This window comes from Tenrec ecaudatus, chromosome 9 (assembly GCF_050624435.1).
Source record: "Tenrec ecaudatus isolate mTenEca1 chromosome 9, mTenEca1.hap1, whole genome shotgun sequence".
In the NCBI taxonomy this organism is placed as follows: Eukaryota; Metazoa; Chordata; class Mammalia; order Afrosoricida; family Tenrecidae; genus Tenrec; species Tenrec ecaudatus.
In genome coordinates this window covers 68,628,571-68,653,839 of record NC_134538.1, presented here as the reverse complement: position 1 = coordinate 68,653,839, position 25,269 = coordinate 68,628,571, and the positions used below count along the sequence as shown (strand labels likewise).

General features: G+C 42.4%; 1 protein-coding gene across 2 annotated transcripts in view; it reads right to left on the bottom strand.

The window, feature by feature from the left end:
• VPS41 (VPS41 subunit of HOPS complex) overlaps positions 1 to 24,403 on the bottom strand; it is a 216,769-nt gene extending 192,366 nt beyond the window's left edge. The window contains exons 1-2 of one of the 2 annotated variants that reach the window (XM_075558184.1): positions 24,348 to 24,403; positions 12,575 to 12,613 (exon numbers count right to left, since the gene is read on the bottom strand). In XM_075558184.1, the coding sequence (XP_075414299.1) occupies positions 12,575 to 12,613; positions 24,348 to 24,368 (60 nt within the window). In that variant the 5' untranslated portion in view covers positions 24,369 to 24,403. The remainder of the gene's footprint in view (positions 1 to 12,574; positions 12,614 to 24,347) is intronic. The other variant, XM_075558185.1, reaches the window with a different exon arrangement.
• Positions 24,404 to 25,269: the final 866 nt, after the last annotated feature.

The window sequence follows — 25,269 nt, the reverse complement described above, 5'->3', positions numbered from 1 at the left end:
GAAGTTCAATACCATTAGCAGTTACAAGGCAAGGAGCAGCCAGTGGGACAATCAATTGTAAAATCAGACTGAAACTGAAGAAGAGTAAAACAAGTACACAAGAGCCAAGTGACAACCTTGGCTCCATCCCACCTGCACAGGGACCATCTCAAAAACAGACTGACTAAATAAACACTGATGACAGACGACCAAACAAGTGTGGATGACATCACGAACCTCACTCATGAAGACAGTAAAAGGTCATTAAAAAGACAGGAAAGAAAAGATCACAGGAAGCACTAGAGGAGACTCTGACACTTGCTCTTGAACAGAGTAGCTATATCAAATGGAAGAAATGATGGAATAAAAGAGCTGAACAAAAAATTCTATGGGCAGGTGAGAAGAGAACATATGATGTAATGAAATGTACAAAGATCTTGAGTTAGAAAATTGAAAGAGCTACCTGGCTAACAGATTTGAGGAGACTCACATTTGTGCCCATTGCAAAGGGAGACAGCAATCAGTATAGATATGAAAATAATAATTTACCAAAGGGTCATGAGGGTGGGGAGGGCAGGAGAAAAGAGGAGCTGATACCAAAGGCTCAGTGGAAAGTAAATGTCTAGAAAAGAATGACAGCAACAATATGTACAAATATGCCTGATACAAGTGATGTATAGATTGTAATAAGAGTTGTAAGAGCCCCCAATAAAATGATCTTTTAATTTAAAAAAAAAAGGCAACCCAACAAATGTGGAAATTATCAAATAATATCCTGAATATATCCAATGGAAGTAAAACTTTACTACAAATAATTCAAAACAATTGCAGCAATACAGTGACAGGGCACTGCCATTAATTCAAAGCAGATTCAGGAAAGAATGTGGAATGTGGGATATCATTGCTACCTGCTATCAGTTAGATCTTGGTCAAAATCACTGAATACCAGAAAGATGTTTCCTATGTTTTCTACACTATGCAAAGGTTTTCAATTGTATTGATCCCCCCAAAACTGGACAATGTTGCAAAGAAAGAGAATTTCAGAACACTTTGTGGTGCTCATGAAGAAGTCATTACACGTGAATAAGAGGATACTGCAAGGTTTAAAATGAGCCAAGGTGTGCCCAGGTTGCATCCCTTAACATACTATTCAAGCTGTATTCTGAGCAAATACTCTGAGAAGCTGGGCAACATCAAAAGAATGAGGCCTCAAGATTGGAGGAAGGTTCATGAACAAGCTGTGGGATGCAGATTTCAACCTTACAAGCGGAACGTGACGAGGTCTTGAAACACTTGCGGACAAAGATCAAAGACTACAACCTATAATATAAATTACAACTCAGTGCAAATAAAGAAATATATACTCACAATTGGGCCAATAGACAACATCGTAATACATGGCAAAAAAGTTGAAGTTGTCACGGAGTTCATTTTCTTAGACACACAATCAAGACTTATGAAAGCATTAAAAAAGAACCAACAATGCATTGCATTAGTAAATCTGCTGCGTAAGACCTTTTAAAGTATTAATGACCATAAACAGTACCTTGAGGATAAAGGTGAGCCTGACCCAAGCCAAGGGATAGCACATCACCTCATATGCATGTGAACGTTTAACAAGGAATAAAGATTACAGAAGAATTGATGCCTTTGAATGACTGTGTTGGCAACGAATATTAAACGTGCCCTAGGCCGCCAGAAGAAGAAACAAGTGTCTTGGAGAAAGTACAGGCAGAATGCTCCGTAGGAAGGAGGATGCGGGGCGTCTTATGGACTTCAGCCGTACCGTCTGGAAGACCAGTCTATGGGAAAAGGGCATCGTGTGTGGTAAAGCAGAGTCAACAAAAAGAGGAAGACCTTCAATGACAGAGACTGACCCCGTGGCTGACATAACGAGCTCAAATCTGGCAGCTGCTTTAGGCTCCTACATACAGGGTCATTGAGCTGGAGATGACTGGAGACATTTAACAACTGCAAATGTCTGTGTATTCTCACATTTTATCCTCACAACCCTGAGAAATCAAGGCTAATGAATCTGCCTAGGAAACAGGATTATTTAATGTATTAGCCTCCTATTCCTGGGGTCAACCCCTTTCATCAGAGACATGGGTATTTTAGCATCCAGAACATGGCCCAGCACTTAAGTGTGTCCAATAAGTATTTGTTGAGTCAATAAAGTGATCAATCAATCAACCTTGAACTCCCTAAACTAATTTTTCTCTGAGGTAGTGAAATTATAAAGTTCACTCAAAGATATATATACAAGGCATATTCACCTCTTCTGGCATATGGTGCAAAAACTGCTTCAAGAAACTTGCATCCAGAAAGTTTCAGCTAAGTTTCCAAGCATATAATGTTGATAATGTATGCTCCAAAGGGAATGTTTATTCACCCCGGAATGATGCAATAATCAGCACAACCTGTTAATATTAATAGCTCATTAAATGAGAAAGCTAGTTTTTCATCCAAGAGCTATTTGCCATTTGGAAGGCTGTAGCATTATAACCTTCTGCCCCATTTTCTCAGCAATCAATTGCATAAGAGAGTACATTACCATTTTAGTTACTAGTTGCCATAAATTTGTTTATTAAAATTAATATATGTAAAGAAGCGATTTGAGTTTCAATAAATGATTCACACTGCTCTACCCTCCAGGTGAGATAAATAAATTATTTGGGGTGATGCAATTTCTGATTTAAAAAGCTATCTCCAGATTTAACACAATGACTGGTTTTCATCTCAACAGCACTGAGAATTCTCTTTGCAGGGGATGCACCCAGAATTTGTATTTTATTTTAAAATTAACTTCCTCAGCACAAATTCCATATAGGTTTATGTTAAATGGGTTCAGCTATGTATCAGCCCACTGGGTTTTACTAAAATTAATAGACCTAATATATTCAAGAACAACTAACGATGGTATTTTGAAGAACTATGCCAGCTTTGAAAAGATATCTGCATGTTTATTAATAATGTTAACACAAATTATAAAGGGAAAAGCCATACTAATGAACTGTTCTGTTTTTACATGCCATGGATCAGGTACTACGGAATGAGATGTGCATGTCATCTCTACTTCAAAGCAATACACTGTATTCAGAATAAGCTTTACTCAGTCCCAACCACCAAGAATAACAAAACTCTCACTATACCACTGAGTCTATGCGGATTCAGAGGGACCCTTTAGACAGGGTTGAACTGCCTCTGAGTTTCCGAGACTGTAACTCTTAATGGGAGTAGAAGGCCAATCTTTCTCCCAAGGAGCAGCTGACCTTGCCGTTAGCAGCTCCAGGCCTAACTAACCGCTGTGCCAAAGCCGCGGGAATTCACACCTAATACAAGCAGGCCTCAGTACATGTCAGTTTGCACTTGGTGCTTTCCCCTTTCCAGGCTCTCCTTCTTTAATATGATGGTTCCCCTCCTTACTCTTCTCTTTACTGTTCAAGTTTAATCTTGGGACGTTAGGTAAACAATTTGATTCCCCTATTGCATAGCTGTAAGTATAACCCATTAAGCAATTTGGGGTGTGTTGGAAAATACTTCTAAATAAATAAGACACGAAGACCTTATGCAAAGACACCAAAACCAAAAGGAACTCCCTGGGCTATGGACTACACAGTAAGCAAGATGGCAGCACTGGAGCAACTGCGTGAAGAAAACAAAACCTCCACTTCTTACAACTGCAGGTGAAGCTACAATTATCTCTAAATAAAAAGGTGTGTTTTCTTAAAGCAAAAAATGCTAACAGAAAGGTACTACATGCACATGATATGAAATCAATTCTAGCCTTATATAAGATTCACAGACAGCCTATACTTGCATTATTTCATTTTCCCAAGTGTGTTTTCATTCTTTACCACTGGCCAAATTAATGACGTCATCTATAGACTGACCTTATCCCCAGGGAGATGAGGGATAATGACAATGATGTCTCTAAGGTGACCAGAGACAAATATAAACCAGAGACAGACTTACGAATGGATTGGGGGCTCACACTTAATTCTAGCCCCAATCTAAAAATAATTAGTTCTTATGTTGTGGTCCTGCTTGATACAAACCCTCATGAAGAGATCACTGAAGATATGGGTGCTATAATAAAATGTAGAGAACAAACTAGTTGGAGGCCAGCTATCAAAAAGAATACCATCAGAAGTCTTACAAGCTTGTCTTCAAACAAACAACCAAATAAGGGAGGCAGCAATTAAATCCACAGAGAAGAAGCACACCACCTGTGTGATCCAAGGATAGTAAATAATACAAGGGGGTGCCCAAAAAAACCCAGGAGTGCGCTGAGCTGAGCAGAATGCATTTTTCCCATTAAGGAAGCATCCAGCAACTCGCTCTGAGTTAGTGAGCCCAGGGGCCTCACCTGGAAGGTTCTCTCTGGTCACAGTGAATTTTTTCATAAAAGCAGTTGTTCTCAAACCTTTTTTTGTGTTGGCCAATTCAAAAGAATTGTTTCAAATTGTTTCCTGTTCAGGAAAAATGTCCCAGAAACTGTTATGATGTTGAACACAGCTTACAAGGACAGTGCTATGAGGAAAACTCAAGTGTCCGAGTGGTTTTCTCATGTCCTGTCCATTAACTTCCTAAACAAAAAAAAATGTCGACTCACAGTGCATTTGGAGTTCATTCCACCAGGTCACACTGTTAATCCAGCTTTCTATTTAGAGGTTCTGAAAAGATTACATTAAAAGTGTGCAACAAAAAAGGCCTGATTTGTGGGAGACGGGGGACTTGGTTTGGCCGCCAATGCTCAACAATGCACCTGCTCACGCAGCCATCTCAGTGTGCATTTTTGGCAAAAAACAGCATGCCTCTCTTGCCCCGCACCTCTTACTCACCTGACCCCACTCCATGTGACTTCTTTCTGTTTCCATGAAAGGACAGAGAAAAGGTGAAGAAAAACGAGGAGGTGCTGTCAGCCAACAAAACAAATGAGCGTGAAAAATGTTTCTAAGAACGGAATTGCAGATTTGACAAATGTATTAAGGGTAATGGAGAGTACTTTGAAGGTGATACGGCTGTTGTGTAAAAAATAAAATTAAATACCGTACATCGCTTTTTTGGGGGGAGGGGGGATCCATTTTGTTGGGAGACCCCCTCGTATGATACAAACGTGAAGGTGGGGAGGGTCTCAGAACTTAAAGGTAGCAGAAGACTAAAACGTGAGCAGCTGGTGTTCAGAAGACCATGGATGACGGAGGAAGCCCTCGAGCCACTTGTAGGATCCACACACCGATTAAGTCTCTGATGATTCCCCTCTGACCATAGTGGAGGGGGAATAGCCCGTTCTCAGACAAAGAGGGGTGTGTAGGCACAATGATGGCAGATATAGCCAGGTTGAAATGTAACAGCTGATTTGATCCCCTTTTCAACCCAGGTGAAATTTCTATCACTTTAATTATTTTTAAAAAGGGTGGCGGGGATAGACATGGATTAAGCCTCGGGTGAATTCTCTCTGAATACAGGCCAGAGTGTGAACAGCCTCATCACCATACAGAGTGCATTGGAAAGTGGATTATGGCAGATGTTAACGTATAACACCTCATCATTTCACCTTCCTCTTGACCCATTTTAAAAGTTGTTCTAGTTTTTAATGTTTTCTTTTCAATTGTTTTCTTTTGTTTTTGTTGTTAGCTTTTTCGACTCTGTTTCTTGCTTCCGTATGTTTCTTGGTCTATGAAATCCAGAATGAGTGAGTCCACAGAGACAGTAACTGGATTAATGGCTCTCTCGGGGTGTAGCAGGGGGTTGGGGGGATGGAGATTTAATAACAAGGAGTACAAGATAGATGAAAACGTTCTTTAATTGATTGCACAACTCTTCTTGATATGATTGAACTATTGAATTGTATGGTATTTGGATTATGTTCCAATAAAACTATTTATTAAAAAAAACTTGAATAAAATAAAGCTGAGAAATATACCAAAACGTTCCCCTAATTCCTTTGTTAGAGTTCAAGATGCGGGGGAAAGACATGCCATTTTACTCTGGGTTCCGTAGCTGTGTGAAGAAAACGTTCTGTGTCTCATTACATCAGAGACCTAGCATAGTATATAAAGATGAATGTGTTTTGTTTTTGTTTTGCTTTCATGTTACTGTCTTGCTAAGTATTTGTTAAGGAACGGTAATAAAGGTTTCTTGCCTTTTTCTATGCTTGTATACGGATTTAGAGGAATATGGGAAACTAGATGATACTCTAAGTCAGAGATCAGCAAACTATAGGCCACAGGGCCAAATTGAGACCCCAAAACATTTTTGTTGTTTGGTTTGTATAGTCTAGAGGCTAAAGGGGGTTTCTATTTTTCAAATGATTCTCTATTTTTAAATTCTAGTTTCATTTTCTTTGAAAGTGTACATAGAAAAACACGCTTTAGCTCCAGTTTCTAGATACAGTGACTGGTGACATTGGTTACAGTCTTCAGATGATGTCAACATTCTGGTTTTTCTGTTCGAGTTGTTTCACTTCCATGAACTGTGTCGTCATGCCACAGTCTTCTCATCTGTGCTTATAGCTATTGATCCTCTGGTTTTTATACACCCAACGGGGCTTCAGAAAGTTTGTAGAAATATGGAATATTTTTCCCACTAAACTTTTTGAAGTCCATTGTATACATTTTGTATTTTTAATTTAGCTTTTTTTTTTTTTAAGATGCAATATTCTAGGGAGGTGATTTTTCCTTCCTGGGCTAAACTGGTGCTTATTTTAAAGGTCTCTTCCGGGGATAGTTACAATTCAGCGTAAAGAGCAGCTCAAAGCCACCATCATGAGAGCCGTTTGATCCAGTAAGATACAGTGTTTAAGATTCTGAAATTATGTTCCACATTTTTCTCCCTTTTCATCAAAATTAAGCTACAGTGTTCCTGACCAGGACTTTCAATAGTGACAGGCATATGCACACGTGTTCGGAAGCAAAATGATGCACCCAAGTGCCGCTCAATGAATGTCGGAAATAAATAACGTGGAATGCTACTTTATCTTTTTCCAAAATAGCACACCCACATAAAATATAGCACACACCACGCATACAGAAGTGATACAATTATGCTTAAAAGTGCTGGCACAGCATGCCTAGGCATATACTGCTCATCTTGTGGCACTTCCAGAAGCGAATCTCAGCCTCATTAACCCTCATTCAATTGTCCAAAGTGTTACTTTTGATCATATTTGTATAAATAAAGGTGTAAGCCGTGGTCTAGGCATGGATCAAGTTTGGTAGTTCTCCACTCACTCGCTCACTGCCAGCTGGTCAATGCCGATTCAGTGACCTATAGGGCAGGGTAGAACTGTGCCCGTGAGTTTCCGAGACGGTAACTTTATGGGAGTAGAAAGCCCTGTCATTTTCCGACGGAGAAGCTGGTGCTTCCGAACTGCTGACCTTGCGGATCACAGCCCAGCACGTAAACACTATGCAACCTGAGCTCCTACGTGTTCTTCAGTCACCGTAAAATAAACCATTAAAGTTGCTTTTGTTTCCACTAATTTCAATTGATGATTATAACACTGTTGCTTTTTCATCATCAATTGGCATATTGAACCCACTGATGCCCTTCGATAAACTGTGTGCTATCTATTAACTGGAAGTATACACAAAGGGAAGGCTACACTGGAGTAAACAGCATCATGTAACGATGAGCAGGAGTCTCTATTCAATTTGTATTGCCATAATTCTCACAGCCATCTTCAACTCTGGCTTTTAATTGGAGGGGAAACAGCAAAATTGATATGCAATTGCTCTGGGCTCAACAGTCAAATGTGAAAACCTATGAGATCATTAAGTTAGGTCTGCTTATTTTATGTTGTATTAGTGCTACTGTCTTTGATCAGTGATCCCGAGTCACGTTAGTCAAACCCTTGTGAGCAAGACTTTGCGTCTCACACACCTCACACTGGAATTCTGCTCTCTTTCCTAGAACTAGCCGGTGATGGAGTTATACATAGAGAGTATGTGTTTGCTTTTCTTTTGTTTTCAGTTTGTCCACCTAAAGCTCGGCACCCATTAGGATCATGCCAAGAAGGAAGTGCATGTCCCACATGAGGAAGCAGCAAGCACTGGAGGAGCAGCCAGGGAGCGTGCCGTTGGAGAGTCATCTATTCACAAAGGGACAAGGACCACAGGAGCCGGGGAGTCTGCAAAAGGACTCATGTTGTGACACCAAAGGGAAATGGCCCTAGTTGGAGAAGGACCTGAAAGAGCAAATCATTTCTCAAAGGGAATGACATCAAGCTCTCTCTACTGTTGCAATTCCGGTTAAAGTGAAGCTTTGGGCAAATGAAGGACTCCCAGATTGCAACGCTGTTTCACCAGAATTTCTAAATTCATGAGGGGAATGGCATTTCCATGCGAACAGAACCACTGCAGGCCAGTAACTTGAAAATAAGTAGGAGTAAGGGCAGCTCCACTTCTTTGAATTCAATCCAATGGACTCTTTTAAACTAGCTATATCCTCAATGACAGCAAATTAACATGGGTGAGGTTCAACATTCTTGCCACCGGGACTGTGGCTGTTTCAGGTATGGAAGCTAGCCAGTGTAACCCTGGGCTCAGGAGGGCTTGCTCCACTCTAGCACAACGGTGATTTTCAAGGGAGTCGTTATGACCGGCAACAAGCTGCCCACCCATGTGGCGATTCATTGTCCACTGGTATTGTTGTTCATCATAGTAAGAAGCGATAGATGGGCCATCATGTTACGTAAGTAAGACGAGATAAATGTGAGCAGGATTTTTTTCTGAAGAAGCCTTTACTAATTTTTAATGCCATAGCTGCTCCTAAAGTAAAGAATATAGAAAATTATCTTGACTCAAAGGAGCCCCCCCCCCCAGAGCAGTCCTGACTGGTGGCCTGACCTGTGAGCGGGGCGCGATCTTCAAGCGGAGAGAGTGAAGTGAATGGCTGAGGTCTGTGGCTCAGGAGCTCAAACCATCAGGATGACTGACGCGGCAACATGTATAGAAGTCTGGAAGCGGGTGTCTTCCACTTGGGGAACACAGAGGCCATTTGCAATGGCTGTGCTTATGTACCCGGAGAACACCCAGCACAAGGCTGAAGATGCTCAAGTTAGTAACGTGGATAAAGCCAGTTCAGAAACCACTGAGGAACAAAGAGCATCTACCAGCAGCTCTGAGGTGTCTCCCGACATTGTGAAAGGTTCCAGAAATTTGGCTAACAAGACTGCTGCTGCTACTGCTGCTAATGATGAGGACAATGATGATAATGAACAAATAAACTGAAATAAGTGGCCTGCTCTAAGATAAACACACTGCTCCTTCTGGCAAATTTTATTTGTTGATCTCAAAGCCACTGATTATCAAAAAAAAAAAAGTTTCTTTGCCTTCTGCTAGTGCCCAGTCAATGACCCGCCTTACAGGGACTTCCACAAGAACCACCCAAAGGGCTTTTCTGACACTGGTCTCCCCATCCAGGTCATTTGCCATAGCTTCCTTCCCAGAACGCCCCCTAAGGACTCCATCCTTCAGCTGGCTTCGAGAGATGGCTGCAGAGTTCAGTTCGAACTGGCCAGGCTGGCACACATGGAGCTCTATGATTCCACACTAATCTCCCAGTCTGGGCTTATTTCCCCAAGCCGCCCATGATTGCCTCATGAACTGATGAACATACGTGTGTTTCCAGGACTGAGTCTCTGCACAGGAGTCTTCTCAAAAGACTCATGCATTTTTCATCCTCTGCCCGGAATCCTACAGTTCCAGACACACTCAGTTTTTATGTACTCGGACTCTTTTAGAAGCAATTTCTGGTGAACAACCCTTTCCTGTGTATTCCCGCACCACTCTGCTACCTAGAGCTCAGTCACCGTCGCCACGCACTCAAAGGTTTACCTACGGACATACAGGCATGCCTCGTTTCATTGGGCTACGCTTTGCTGTGCTTAGCAAATACTGTGGTTTGCTTGCTTGTTTGTTTTAATCCAAGAGAGTGGCGACACTACGTTAGGCAGGTCAATCTGTGCCATTTTTCCAACAGGTATGCTCACTTCCTAAAGCTCACAGTATTTCAAACCAGCCCGCAATAACCAGACCCTTAACTCCTGCATGCACTGGGCAGCCCAAAGACATGCCTGGGACATGGACTCGATTGCAATATCCACCTCTCTGCAGTGGACAGGACCTGAACTTGCAGGGTCTCCGACGTATGTCTGTATACACCACATTTACATACACTAATTGCTCTACCAGAGTCAACAATTCATTGCATTTCATTTGGATTGTAGTTTCTAAATTAATGAAAAACATAGAAGACTTAATGCAGTCAATATTCTTCTCTCAAACACACACTAAAATAAGAATGCCCGAAAAACCTAGCACCGTGCGCTTCCTACTAGAATAGCAAGACTGACGTCTCACTTCATGAACTGACAGGTGAACACATGGTTAACGGTGCTAACATGATTGTTCACAGACAGGGAAACGATGTGAGTCCCTGATTAACTCCTAGCTCTTCTTTCTCGACAACAGTCAGGTTCCTCTCTCTGCTTGCTTGTCTCTCCTTTACTCTCTGGTAAAAAGTAGACAGCCCACACCCAGAAATTGTCCCCTTAAATTAGACCAGGGCTGTGACCTTGGACAAGTATTTGTATCCAACATATTTCTGGCTCATTAGCATAACCTTATCCCCCCTCCCCAGGGGAGAACGCTTATTCTCATTAACATAACCTAATCTTGCCTTATGAACGCACTGTGGTAGTCACATGGCTTCATGTCTGGCCTGTCAGTCAGGTCACAGCCTTCTCATGAGGATTCTAGGAACTTCCACGCTCTCTCTGCATTCCTTTTCCTGTTGACAAGCTACCCGGAGACTTGCTGAGCCCTGCAAGAGCTCTCTCTCTGCAGCACCTTCCTGTTGAAGAGCTGGAGGACCCATGTGGAGACCCGTGCCCGCACTGAGATGCTTCTACGGCCATTGGATCAACAAACCTTTGCCCCCACCAGCCTATGATCATCTTACAGTTTGCAACATTGCATGTGACTGTGTGAGTCTGCAGGACTTGGGGACTAATATTGGTCTTATAGGTTAATTTTGGACGTATGGACTTAATGTGGACTGAGCCAGGAGATTTTCTTAATATACAATTACTCTTTGACATCAAGTTCTTTCTCATACATATGTGTGTCTCTGAATTTGTGTCTCTAGTCAACCTGGCCTAACACACATACAAGTGACCAGGATTGGCAATGCATCACAAATTGAGGATAATTACATCATCATTTCATTAGTCCTAAATTACACCATTACAAAACTGCTTTACTATTATGCATTACTGCCAAATCCTACCACTAGAGATTAATGGCTTGGTCAAGCTGTCAAACACTTTTGGAGGACAAAATTCAATTCATAACATAAATGAAACTTTACATACACCAAAGTACTGACACGACACTTATAGATACACTAAAATGAATTTAATATAATATGGTAATGATAATGTCTTGATGTGTGTTTCATTAGAAATCAACAGATATTATCCCAACAAGCAAACTCAGTACTAGTTACTCCAAAGATGGTACAAGAAGGTACGATACTTGATAATGAAAATAGACATAGTCTCAAGAGGGATATATATATAAACATGTCTTCCCCTGAGAAAGCAAGTAAAATTTCGGTAGTAACTATCGGCCATTCCAACCATAATTTAAGAAGCCACCACAGTTACAGTCCTATCAATATGGACTTCAAGTTCATAGGTACCTTCTCATTCCTGAGCTAAAGAAAACTCTTAAGAGAAAAATGCACTTATTATTATTAATCAATCTGTAAAAATCAACATGCTAATTAATTTGTGTTATAAAGCAACACATTGGCACTATGGGTTAAGCTCAGGTCTGCTAACCACAAGGTGTGTGATGCAGACCCCCCAGTTGCTCTGTGGGAGGAAGACGAGATGATCCACTCCCATAAGGATTTATAACCTCAGAAACTCTAAGGAGCAATTCTACTTTGTCCGACAGGGTCACCTGAGCTGGAATCAACTTGATGGTAGTGGGTTTGGTTTGATAAACTTAAATCTACTTCTTAAGTACATCCTGGATGGGAAAATTGTCTTAAGTCCTTTCTTATATAGATACACTCCTTTATACAACCCAACACCTTACCAGCTTTTAAGATAGCTACTTTTTAATTTTATGATGTAAATGATCATTTTAATGGCTCAGATATACCTATGAGCACACCATATTCATTAAAAGAACAAAGATTAATCTCACAGAATCTATTATTCTAAAACGTAGAATTTTAAAGTAGCAAGTTCACTCTTTTAAACTTTACACCAACTTCCCACTGCTAACATGCTTCATGTGTATATGGTGTTCAAAGTGAAGGGAAAACTTGTTCCTTTTCATGTATATTATTTTTTCACATATATATTTTTAATCAATCAATTTAATATTTTTTAAGATACCTGACATGCTCTTCCCCAAAGCTCATTTCCCTCTGGTCCTACTTAACCATGCTGGGAATATTAACTTAATACAAGCTGAAGATAAAAGATGCTTCAAGCATACTAGACAAAAACCATTCTACATCCCCATGTTTCATTACTTCAGTGTGGTTAGTTACACATCCCAAGACTCCTTACCTCAGACTCATCAGTAGACTCTTCAAGCGACCTGGTTTCCTACAAAGCAGAGAGTTGGAACATGGTCAAAACCATAGACAAAAGGATAAAAACCAAGTCCCTGCCACTAATATGCACCTTCCCTTTTCTGAAGGTACTGGACTTGAAAGGACTCCATGGGGTCCAGCTCTCCCAAGTCCCTCTTGTTGGGACCGAGGAGACTCTGGGTCACTCTGGGTCATAGGGGTCCACTGTTGCTGTGAACCCCTTTCAAGCACACCACAGAAACACACATTTCCCCAAGAACTTGACTTGTCCTCTGAGTACGTGAAAGGCACTTTCCCTCACTGATCATGGGGATCAGTCATGCGGTCACCACTGGTCTTAGAAGGAAAGGAAACATTGCAGTCTCGAATAATCTATCAGCCCATTTTTGAACCAAAAACCTAGCATGCTCTTTATGATTACACTAATAGTCTAGCTGGATCAAAAGAACAGCCTCACTTAAACAGCTTTAAAGAAAAAGGAATTGCCCAACAGTGGTACTTATCAGCCACTGTGCAAACAAGCTGTATAATTTACATCCACTTGCTAAACCATTAACCTGAAGACAAATTCTGCCATTTCACACTGTTTTCCTCTAGCTAGACAATGAATCTTGCTGCTTTGGAGGAAACAAAGCAAAAAGGGGAAAAATTGACTTGATCCTGCTAATCTCTCACCTGTCCACTGCGAGAGAGAATCTGCTGATGCCGTGTGGACTCAAAGAGGTCAGCAAAATGAAGATTTACTTAACGTGCTTGTTTATAGATATCAGGAGCAATAAAAGGGGGCAACTAATATGCTGACACTGAATGTAAGCATTTTACAACTCACGAGATAAAGAAAAAAAGCAAACAAAAAGGTGGGTGGAGGGCAAGGGCACACTGTTGATGGAACTAATATGTTCTACAATGGCGGGAGGGGAGGGGTGAGCGCATTTTAAAGAAGGGCAGATGAACATACTGACTCAATGCAACTTTTGTGGCAAGATGAACGCAAATCTAGTGTTTCGCAATATTTGTGCTTCATTCAAGTGAGTTGATTCTGTGGGGCAGACATCTTTCAAAACACAGCGGTTGGACAATGTAGTCCCTACCCTCAAAGGTCTGTAAAACGGAGATAAACATGACTTGGGATTAAGAGTTCCATTGGCTATATTACTAACTGTGATGGATATTAGAATATCTACTTCCCAAGATAGCCTGTGGAATTTACTGTCAGTGTAATTCTTACAAAGGCTTCATTAATTGGACACTACAATTGCTCCCCATTAGCTTTTTGTCCTTAGCACACCACTCAACCAACACAAATGCCCAGCCCACCGCCACTGAGGAGATTCCGCCGCACACAGTGACCGTACAGAAACCCACACTCAAACCTGCTACATCAAGTAGACTCCGACTCACGGCGCCCACACTACGGGGCAATGCAGAATGGCTCCTTTGGGGTTTTCCATGGATGGAAATCTTAACCAGAGCAGTCTGCCACATCATTCTACTGACAGTCTTTCAGTTAGCAGTCACATGATTTCACACAGAGACACCAAAAATCCAATTCCTTGGCTTCCTGCCGGTTCCCACGATAGTTACCCACAAGCACCACACCTATACTTCTCAATTGTTTCACTTCTGCACCATCTTCCCACGTTTCTAGTTTTGGTTCCCTGACCATCCAGACACTTCTGCTTCAAACAAGCTCGAATTTTAGTATTAATAAGTCACCATGCTGACTTTGTACCAAACATCTATTATATATTGTTCACAATATTAAGTGATTTACATGCACCATCTTCCAATTTCCTACGAGCATGCCATGAGAACACTGAGACTGAGGTTGAACCTAATGACTTCTAAAGTCTTTTCCATCCCCGGCTATCCCACGTTATTAAATTGGTAGCATTAGCAACACAAAGTTGTGGCAACTGTACCAATAAACTCTACCTAGAATACAATCTTCAGTGTGAATTACAATTCCACGTAAACAAAAATCACCACAATTGAACCAATAAATGGCATCATGATGAACAAAAAGCGAAATCCTCCAGGATTTCATTTGACTTGGATCCACCATAAATGCTCGTGGAAACAGCCGTCAAGAAATCAAATTTCGTATTGGACTGGGCAAATCTGCTGCACAAAATCTCTTTCAAGTACTGAGGCGCAGAGATGTCACTTGGAGGACTGGGGTGTGTCTGATCCAAGGCCGGGTGGTCTCTGTGGCTTCAAATGCATGCTGCAGTTGACAATGAATAAGCAAGACCAGAAACAAATGGATCTGTTTGAAATGTGGGGTGGCAAAGAATATTGAGGTCATTATGGACTGCCAGGAGAAAGGGGTCTACGAAGAAGGACGCTCAGACTGCTCCTTACAAGCAAGGATGGCGAAACGTCGTCTCAAGGACTTTGGACACAGTTATCAGGAGGGACCAGTCCCTGGAGAAGGACATCATGCTTGACAAGGAGGGACGTCATCAGAAAAGCAAACTGAACTGATCAAGCAGCAGCAAAGCTGGGCTCACACCTAGCAGGAACTGAGAGGGCGGCACAGGACTAAGCAGGGTTTCTTACTGTTCTCAGTTGTCGCTGAGTCGAAACCAATTTGGCAGCACTTAACAACAGATTCCTATTTCCTATCTCCAAAGTTCTAATAGGACACTTGATAACTCTGGTCTGAACAAATGGTATTAAACATAAGGAGGAAAAATATTTTCCTTGTTTTTCCTTAGAATTCATTCAAATATGCAAATGGAGTAATTGGGCAAATGCCTCATTATATTCCTCATTGAAATCAAAAGTCCCGAACCAGCGATTACAAGCCAATGCCCAAGAGTCAAACTGCACTTCTCTGCACAAACTCACTGATTCTGACTCTGGGCAACCCTAAAGGACCCAGGAAAACTGCTTCCAGGCGGTAATCGTTCCAGCATCAGACAGCCACATCCGTGGCTAGTAGGTTTGAACCACCAGCTTTGTGACAGCAGCCAAATACTTTAACCACTGCACCCCCAGGGTTGCTGGCCATTATCCCAGAGGTATCCAAACACCCAATCTGCTCCAAGATTCCGCAGAGGCCCTCAGAGTATTCACTCCAACTTCGATTAGAAAGCTTTATTCTAATGTCTCATATTCCCATGCTGCCGATTTGAGGCTTTAAAAAGTTTTGAATCAATGACTTTTTAATTCTAAAGCATTTTTTTTTTCATGGTCTGATCTATATTTCATTTCCTTCTACAATCCCAAACCACAGAATCTAAATCTGGCCTCTCACAGCCTCTCTTTCTTCCTATTCCGCTCAGCTCACACTAATTAATATTAACTATCTGGGCCCTGATGGTATAGAGCAGGGGTTCTCAACCTTTGGGTCGCGACCCCTTTGGAGGTCAAATGACCCTTTCACAGGGGTCGCCTGATTCATAACAGTAGCAAAATGACAGTGATGAAGTAGCAACAAAAATAGTTTTATGGTTGGGAGGCTCACCACAACATGAGGAACTGTATTAAAGGGTGGTAGCTTTAGGAAAATCAAGAACCACTAGCCTAGAGGGTTACTTGTTGGGCTGCTTAACTGTAGGGTTAGTAGATCGAATCTAGCACTCGTTCAAGGAAGCACAAGGCTTTCTGTTCCCATAAGGACTTACAGTCTCTCAAGACCTGTGGAGCAGTTCCACTTTGTCCTACAAGGTCTCTCCCAGTCGGCACCGACTCCACAGCAGCAGGTTTGGTTTCGTCCTAATATATGGGCCCTGGGTGGTGCAGTTTATGGTCAACCACCACCTGAAAGGTTGGTGCTTCAAAGCCACCTGGTGGCACCACAGAAAAAAGCCTGGCACAAAAACTCTATTTTGTGACACAAGGAGTTGCCCGGACTCTGAGTAGACTGTAGGGCAATTAGGTTTATAGATCCTCAGAGTTCATCATTTTAAAGTCACTGTGGACCAGCCCAAGGCTGTTTTCTCTACGGTCCTCACCACTACTGTCTATCCTGAGTAACAATATATTGTTGCAGATATTAGATCAAAAGTAGTAACACTTTCCCCCTTCTATAGACTACATTGACATTTATAAATACCTCCAGACTACCAAATGCATTTTCTCTGGACAGATGCTTCCAATATTAGCTCACGGCTACAGGACAGTGACAGAGGGACGGCTAAAGACCCACAGCAACAAACGCCCAAACCAAAGCAAAGTCACTGCCATGAAGTCAATTCCAACTCATAGGGACCCTACAGGGCAGAGAAGACCTGCCCCTCTTTCTGGGAGTAGAAAGCCTCATATTTCACCCATGAAATGGCTGGTGGTTTAGAATTAACCTTTAATTGGCAGCCAAGTGCCTAACCCACTACACTGCCAGAGTTCCGAGCAGCAACACGCAGACAGTACAAATTCAAACAGAATAGTCCCAGACTATGAGCAGCTGGGGAGGGGCTAAGTGGGCTCTCAGAGGCCACGCCCACCAGATTTAACCAGCCCCACCTTTAATGATGTCATGAACACAAGCCCAGACCAGGGGCCTGGGAGATGAGAACAGCTGGCTTCGGAGGCCCAGAGGTGCAAGAAGGAAGGTCGCCAGCCCAGAGGGAAAGGGAAGTCAGGTCCCCGGTGAGCTGAGCGGTTCTAGGTCATGGTGGGTATAAACACTGTTGGAAAGAAGAGGCGAATCTGGCTGAGAATGACCTGGCTCTGTGCTAGACAATGAAACAGAGTAGAGTCCTGGCCCCAGGGAGTCCTTCTGGGCCTGGAGAGAGGTCAGAAAAGGACCACACTACATTGCCACCGTCTCTCTCCTCCTAACAAACAGTGTGCCACCCCAGTGGAAAAGGGCGTTGCATCAGGTCCCAGTGTCAGGCATGGGCACAGGGAGTGCGGGGGAGAGAAAGTAAGAAAATCCCATTGTCTTTTCCTTTCCGTTTGCCACAAACGTTTTTTTAGAGCCTTCTCGTGTTCCGTGTGGTATGTATTCGATGTCCATGTTCTCACAGAACCTCAATTTCAAAGGATGATGGGCTCAGTTTAGAGCACTCAATGCTCCTGGAGAGATAAGAGAACCTGGCTGGGAGCAGGCAAAAAATAAGAAGAGAAACAACCAATTTCCGTGGAGTCGCATCCCGCTCATGAAACTGAGTGCCGGGTAGCTAGAACTATGCACTGGAAAGAAAATTCCAACAGGCCTGGGGAAGCTGTGGGACAGGTGTTGGTCTGCTAACCTGCTAGGTTGGTGGTTCAAACCCATCAAGGGCTGCACAGGAGAAAGAAAAGGCTGTCTGCTCCCGAGATTCACAGGCTCAGGAATCCTACACATTCTATGGTGTACCTAGGTAGTAGACACCGTGTAGCACACAGTAAACCCTGCATAACTCAAAAGACCCACGGCCATCGAGGTGGTTCCGACTCACAGCAACCCTACAGGACAAAGCACAACTACCACCGTGGGCTTCCCAGACTGCCACTCTGCGGAAGTGGAAAACCTCATCGTTCTATGTAGCTGCGGGTAGTTCTGAACTGCTGACTTTACAGTGAGCAGCCCAACTCATAACCCACGACGCCACTAAGTCTCCTTCTAGCAGAGTACACAGGATTGTTAAGAGTCAAAATCAACTCTCAGTCCATTGCTAAGAATCAAAGTTGACTCCATGGCAGTAGCTGAGTTTTGGGGTTTATCTTCCAGAATGAGATTCGCCAGGCCTGTGCTTTACCCTGTCTCTCGGTGGATTCAAGCAGTCAGCCTTTGGATCAGTAGCTGGTTAGTAACTTAACCAGCAGGAGTAGGAATTGACTCAGGTTCTCAACCCTGCTTAGTCCACCAGACTCAAGTTACTCCATTCAGCTTATTCTGCAACTAAAGAGAAACCCTTGCCAGTGTGGGAACAGTACAAACTCTGTGGCCCAATAAAGTGTCACTCACAGCTCTCACCCTGTAGCAGCATCAACTAAACTGAATCTGGGGAACTGGCTAAAAATATGTCATTTGAATTCCCTTTTCAGAGATTATGATAAGGTCGATCTAAAATACGAGCCTGGAATCAGAAGTATTTAGTAATGTGAACACTGGGGAGAACTAAGATTTTAGAAGAAACAAAGGCACTTGTGACAGAGCAGCCATGAATTCATGGTGTACAAAAGTCCTAGGTCTGATGAAAGCACACACACCCCACCACCACCAAGGTAGTAATGTGGGTGCTATGGAAACTAAACGACTAATGATCAGCGAGGATTCTTAGCTTGAAGCCAACCACCACCACCACCACCACCACCACCACCACAGAAGAGAAGAAACGTGGAGCTAAGCAATCCATTCTAAAACTAACTTATGACTACATTTCTGTTATATGACAAGAGTTGACCCTCCAAAAATCTGTCTCATCCTGTCTTTGTACTTCCTATCCCGCTTTTGTTTTTTCTTCATTACTGAGGTTGTTTTTGAAAGGTTTGTCTTGTGCAGCCTGAAAGAAAAGAGAACTGTGAATACCTGGGCCAGGCCCACGCTCGGATGACTTAGTGCCTTCTTAATTATAGTGCCACCTCTTCAACCTAGCCACGCTCCATACTTTGTCTCATTTCATGTTCACAAGACTCCTGGGGAACAAAATCTCCAAATCACTGACCAGGAAATGGAAACACTCAAAATGTGGTGATGTGGTCTTTATTTTATGAACACGGGAATGAAACCTGGTTAGGAAGATGCCAGGAGTATACAATCTGTAGCCACAGTGAGACTCAAAGTTCCCTAATATCTGAAACACTGAGGAAGAATTCCTTGTAGAAACGCTTGTTACTGTTAAAGGAACCGATGCTCTGATTGATCAAATTTTTTAACGAACAGCAGGCTACAGGGTGAAAAACTATCTGGCAGGAATAAGAAATATAGCAAATAGGAGATCGATAACATCTGATTAGTCGCTTCCCAGTTTTCAAAAAGATAGAAACAATGTAACACAAATTATTCCAGTATCCCTTGCCATCAAGTCCTGGCGACCCCATGTGTCAGAGCAGATCTGTGCTCCACGGACTTCTAAGTGGCCAGCTTGTTTCAGAAGCAGATTGTCGAGCCTTTCTCCCCGGGTACCTCTGGATGGATTTGAACCTCGAACATCTTGCTCAGGAGCTGAGTACCTAAGGACTTGATCATACACTATGATGGCCCAAATTTCCAATTTGACGACTCAGAAGACCATATAATAAGCACATAACAAGCCATGTAAATGGTTATATTAAATAGCTGGTAGATGGAGCGCATTAGCCTTGTGAAGGTTACAGACATGAGTAAGCTCCCTGCCCCGTTCCTGAGGACTCAGCAAGCTTGTAGGGGAGACAAGACAAATAGACAAGCACAGTGTGAACCGTAAGAGTGATATCAACAAATACTATTGGGCATCTGTGATTATGAAGGTCAACTATAAATTGTTTTGAAGCTAAGTAAAATTGCCAGTTAAAAGAATTCCAGCCTGAGGCCTTGAGGGCGATGTTCACGATTAGAGCAGCCAGTCCACAGAGAGGACTACATGGCCAGCCCCACTATGAGACATGACGCCCCTCACTGACCCATAGCCCTACAGGGGACAACACCAGAGACACAGTGTGAGAACTGCACCCAATCTGATCCCGCCACACTGAGGCAAAACACTAAGGGGGTACAACAGAACAGCAAGGGAACGGAGCGGCGAGGTCCCCAGGGAATGCTGAAGGTGGACTTTGGGTGCCCCAACAGACTGGACTGGAAAACACTCCTAAATGACAACAAACAATACTTGAACTAAAAAAAGAGAAAGAACTCCAGCCAGAATGCCTGTTAAGTTCTTTGTATGTGCTACATACTGTATATGTGGTTATTCTGGTGAACCGTCCTGATCATACTCGGCAGAGGCAAGGATTTCCTAATGATTAAAAAATATATCTCAGTAATAGCCAATGAGTGATTCAGTTTGAAAATCTGTGAACTGCTTTGTAAATGTTAATTCACTCAGGGCAGGTCTCTTATGTTGGTTCTTCCTAAAATCAAGGGGCAGGAGGAAACAGCAATCAAAGAATACAGAGCGCAGGGAAGTTAATGAAGAGGTTTAGCTTTGCTTTGCTTAGCACTACACTCAACTTGGAGTGTTGTACATCTCGGAGAGTGAGCTCATTTACAGTAAGTGGGACTAACTTAGGAAAAGCTTGCCATCTAGTTAGTATGTATCTCAATTCTTAAAAACACACAGGAAAAAAATAATTGCTGTAATTTCTAAAGGACTTCAGATGGCAGTTCGGAACAATTAACAAGTACAGTTACTCCAATTTTGTGCAATTTACCTCTCAAAAAACTTCTATAATTGAATTGAGACCTCCTATGTTAGTCAAACCTCAGTAAATTGTAATTTGCAAAAGTACATAAATAAAGTAGACTGAGAAAAGGCTAATCACTTTTCCCCCCAAAGGACTGATAACACAAGTCAAATTATTTACTAACTATTCTTTTTTAAAGAACAAATATAACAACAACTTATGGACACGTGTTTTTTCTTTTCCACAGTTGGGGAGAAGAAGGGCTACGCTAAATGGAACCCCACTGCCATCAAGTCCATTTGACTCCCTGTGACCTCATGTGGGGCTCCACAGGGTTTTCTCGGCTGTAATCACTATGGAGTAAGCTTCTAACTGCAAGGTCAGCAGTTCACAACCACCAGCCTCCCTGTTGGAGGAAGACAGGTCTTTTTTCTGCAGTAAAGAGTTAGTCTCAGAAATTCGTGGGAGGAACTCTATCCCAACCTATAGGGTTGCTATGAGTTGGGATCAACTAGATAGCAGCGAGGTAGGGTTTTCCAAAAATAATTATAGAAGCATACTGCCAGATTTCTTCCTCAGGGCTGTTCAGTGCCAACGTGTAAGTGGGAAAGCAAGAACCAACCATCTGTACAGCCACTTGTACCACCTTCCAAACCTAAAGGGCTGTTATAAAGAGTCAGAGGCAGAACAATAAACTTTAGGAAAATGATTAACCTGGTAAGGGCTAATTCTATTTCACAAAGCACAAATTTATTCATTTTAAGTCCTACTGAGCTTAGAGATGGACTAGTAGTTTATTGTGAATATGAATCTAAGCCGGTTACTTAAGTTCTCTGAATTTTGGTTATCTCATCTGCACAATTCATTCATCAGCACAAATCTGTATAACATGTAACAACTATGATCCAATACACAGCACCAAACAAATCTTTGGTATCGTGGAGCTTACATTCTATTGGAGAGAAGCGAATACACACAAAAAATAGAACACTATGTCAGGCTTTCTCTGATGAACACTACTGAGAACAATAAACCACAATGGAGGTTTCAAGAAAAGGTCGGGGAAGGGCTCACGCAAAAAGGTTAACCCTAGAGCAAAGATTGGGAAGAAGTGAGGGCGAGGACCTGCTAACACTTGGGGTACAGATATGGAACAAGGTAAGCAATGGCTGAAGTAGGAACATGCCTAGCTTGCTGTAGAAACCATAAGAAAGCCAGTATCGCTGATGCAGAGTAAAAGCCGAGAGAAAAGGGAAGGTATTGGGAAATGAGGTTGGAGAAAGGGCACAGGGGCCAGTGGGGTAACTCGCTACAGGGCCACACTGGTCTCCTCTGACTTTGGCTTTTCCTCAACATGAGATGGGGCGCCACTAGGAGGTCTGGAACATTAAGATGCTTGATCTGACACACATATCAGAACAAACATTGATCCCACAAGATTATTTTGTGAGAACCATGAGTATTCTGAATGGGGTATGTCACTGACAAGAGCCGCACAAGTGGAAAGTATTCTATCTCCATCACCAACTTTCTACATGTCTTTTTTACAACAGTTTTCCCAAACTCTGCATCTGTTCAAGCCAGCAATAAGTAACAAAAGCAATTATTTCATTTCAATTATGCTCTAAGAATATGAAAAGGTTATGTTTATGTGGTTTTTAAATCAAACCACAATGATATTTCAATATGAAATGAAGACAGTATGTAAAGCAATGCCACTCCTCTTATCAGCCCTGGGAACAACACTGCATTTTCTTTTGAAGTGCTCAAAACGTAAATAGGGGGTTAGTTTTAGGTGGGTGATCCTCCTGTGAATGTAATAGGCCAGACCCAGGACCATCAAGCTGATTCTAATTCATACCAACTCTTGCGGTAGAGAAGAACTACTCCTCTGGGTTTCCAAGGCTATACTCCTGAAGGAAGCAGACTGCCATGTCTTCCTCTTGCAGAACAGCTGGTGGGCCCAAATTGCCCACTAACAGCCCACCTTTCACTTAGCAGCTGAGCATTTACCCACTGCCACCTCTAGGAATCTTTGACAATGGTCAACCAAACCAAATGTCTTCCTTATTTGGCATATGTAAAATATATACTAGAAAAAGTTTCATTGTTTGAATGAAGTATGTTAAAGCAGTATAAATATTGAACTAGGCCACCTTGTATTATGAGATAAACAGCTAACAATCACACCACTTTTCAGAAACAATGACAACTGACAGGCAAGAGAAATGCAACATTTAGGTATTTTTCCAGGCTCTGGCCTCAATCTGCAGCTACTATTATTGCCTATGTGAAAATACTTCATAAACCCATTGCTGTCTCCCCTAATCTGTGGTGTCGTATTGCCACCTTTGGACTAAGTGCTGACATTGTTTGTCTTGTCAGCAATATATCATCCTGTTTAACATTTGATGAACCTAACAGTTCTGAGCATGTTACCTGCCCCTGAAGTCCTTCGATTTCAAACTACCCAGGGAGGATGTACTATTATCCTATATTTCTAAGTGTATAACAATGACACTTTGAAGCCACCATATTTTGAAACATTTCGCTTTACTGTACTTTAATCAACGAGGCCCTGGTGTAGTGGTTATGCGGTGGTCTGCAATCCACATGGTCTGCATTTCAAAACCAGCAGCTCGACGGGTGAAAGACGGGCTTTCTACTCCCACTGACAGTTACAGTCTCAGAAACCTGCAGATGTCACTATGAGTCAGCATTGACTTGATGGCAATTTGAATAAGATATTTAAAAGTTAAATATCTAGTCCAAAATCACGTACCAGAAAAGGAACCAGCAATGAGCTTGGGCATTTCTGTCCACACTTGTGCATTTCATAACTGCTGCACACCGAATGCAATTGACTTTTGTAATTAACAAAATACATTATCTACGGAATCGCTAAAAACTAAACTCGTAGCCATCGAGTTGACTCCAACTCCTATCTACCCTGTACGGCAGAATGAAACTGACTCTGTGGGCTTCCGAGGCTGTAACATTTACGGAGTAGAAAGCTTCATCTTTCTCCTGCGGAGAAGCTGGTGCCTTCGAACTACTGGCCTTTCGGTAGGTCAACGAGGAACTCACTCCATATTTACTAGGGCCCCTGCAATCAGCCCTCACTGTCTTAATTGGAGTGGAGAGCGATTTAAATTTCAATCATTTAACCTCGAAATTCAAGTCATCTTTTATACTTCCCTCTGGCAGTAAGTCTCTGGCATGGCCCAACGAGCCTGCACGTGAAACCTGAGCCTCGCCCGAGACCACGCCAAAGGAAAGGTGGCCCACGAGGGGTGTGTCTGCACATTGCTAGGGTGCCCACCTTCCATCCATCGAGCAGGGAGTCTACACCACCTCTCCGATGCTCGAAAGGAATTTGTGCTGCCCCGCCTCGACCAGAGCGGACCGGCTTGCCCTCTGTCCACCCGCTAAGCGCCTCCTCAAGCCCCCCACTCTTCCCGCCCCTCGGCATTGGGAGTTGTAGCCTTTACCTGCTCCTCCGCTTCCGCCATGGTGCAGCCAGGGCGTCACATGACAAGCCCGGAAGTGGGAAGCAGGAGGACCCTTATGCTCAAAGCCTGCTGGGAAATGTAGTTTTCGCCGCTCTTCGTAAAGTTATAAGGGGACTCGTTTGTGCTTCTGGCTTTCCAGTTCGATGGAGTTCCTCTTTGGTGAACACAGTCATTGTTAATGTTACTATTCGTTTTATTGCTGTTCTTCTTGTTTCATCTAGCGTATTTGTAGTTTAGCCCCCGGAGAAGAACGCCATACGTTCTTCACAAGTCTTCAGAGTAGAGAGTCAATGAGTAATTTATAATCCAAAAAATTACGAGGAGGCTTCAAAAAGTTTGTGGTAAAAAATGCAATGAAAAGATAATGGAAATATTCCGTGAATTCCCTTGGAATTCACTTACTTCTACTTCTGGCACTTCAAAGTAAGATGTTATTGTCCATCCTAGACATAAAAGTTTTTAAATTAAAAACTCAATTATTTAAATTGTTTTTTAAAATATTGTTGAACATTTTTGGTAGGTGAATATAGGTAAAACATAATGTAAATTTGTCTTTAATTTAATATGTTGATAGAAAAATCTGTATAGCCACTGTATTACTTCCATCCATATTTCTGGACATTATGAACTCTCACAGTCCTCAGGAATATGCAGGATATTGGCCCGAAATGGCTTTCATTCTCTTTCTCCCAACCCCCCCCACACACACACACCTCCATCATTGTTGCTGATATCATTTTTAATTTTTTGTTCACGGCCCTCCAGTTGATTCTGAATGATAGTGACCCTAGCAGACAGAGTAGAACTGCCCTTGTGGGTTTCTGAGACTTTAAATCATTATCAGAGTAGAAACCTTAGGCCAATGGCTCTCAACTTTCCTCATGCCGCGACCCTTTAATAC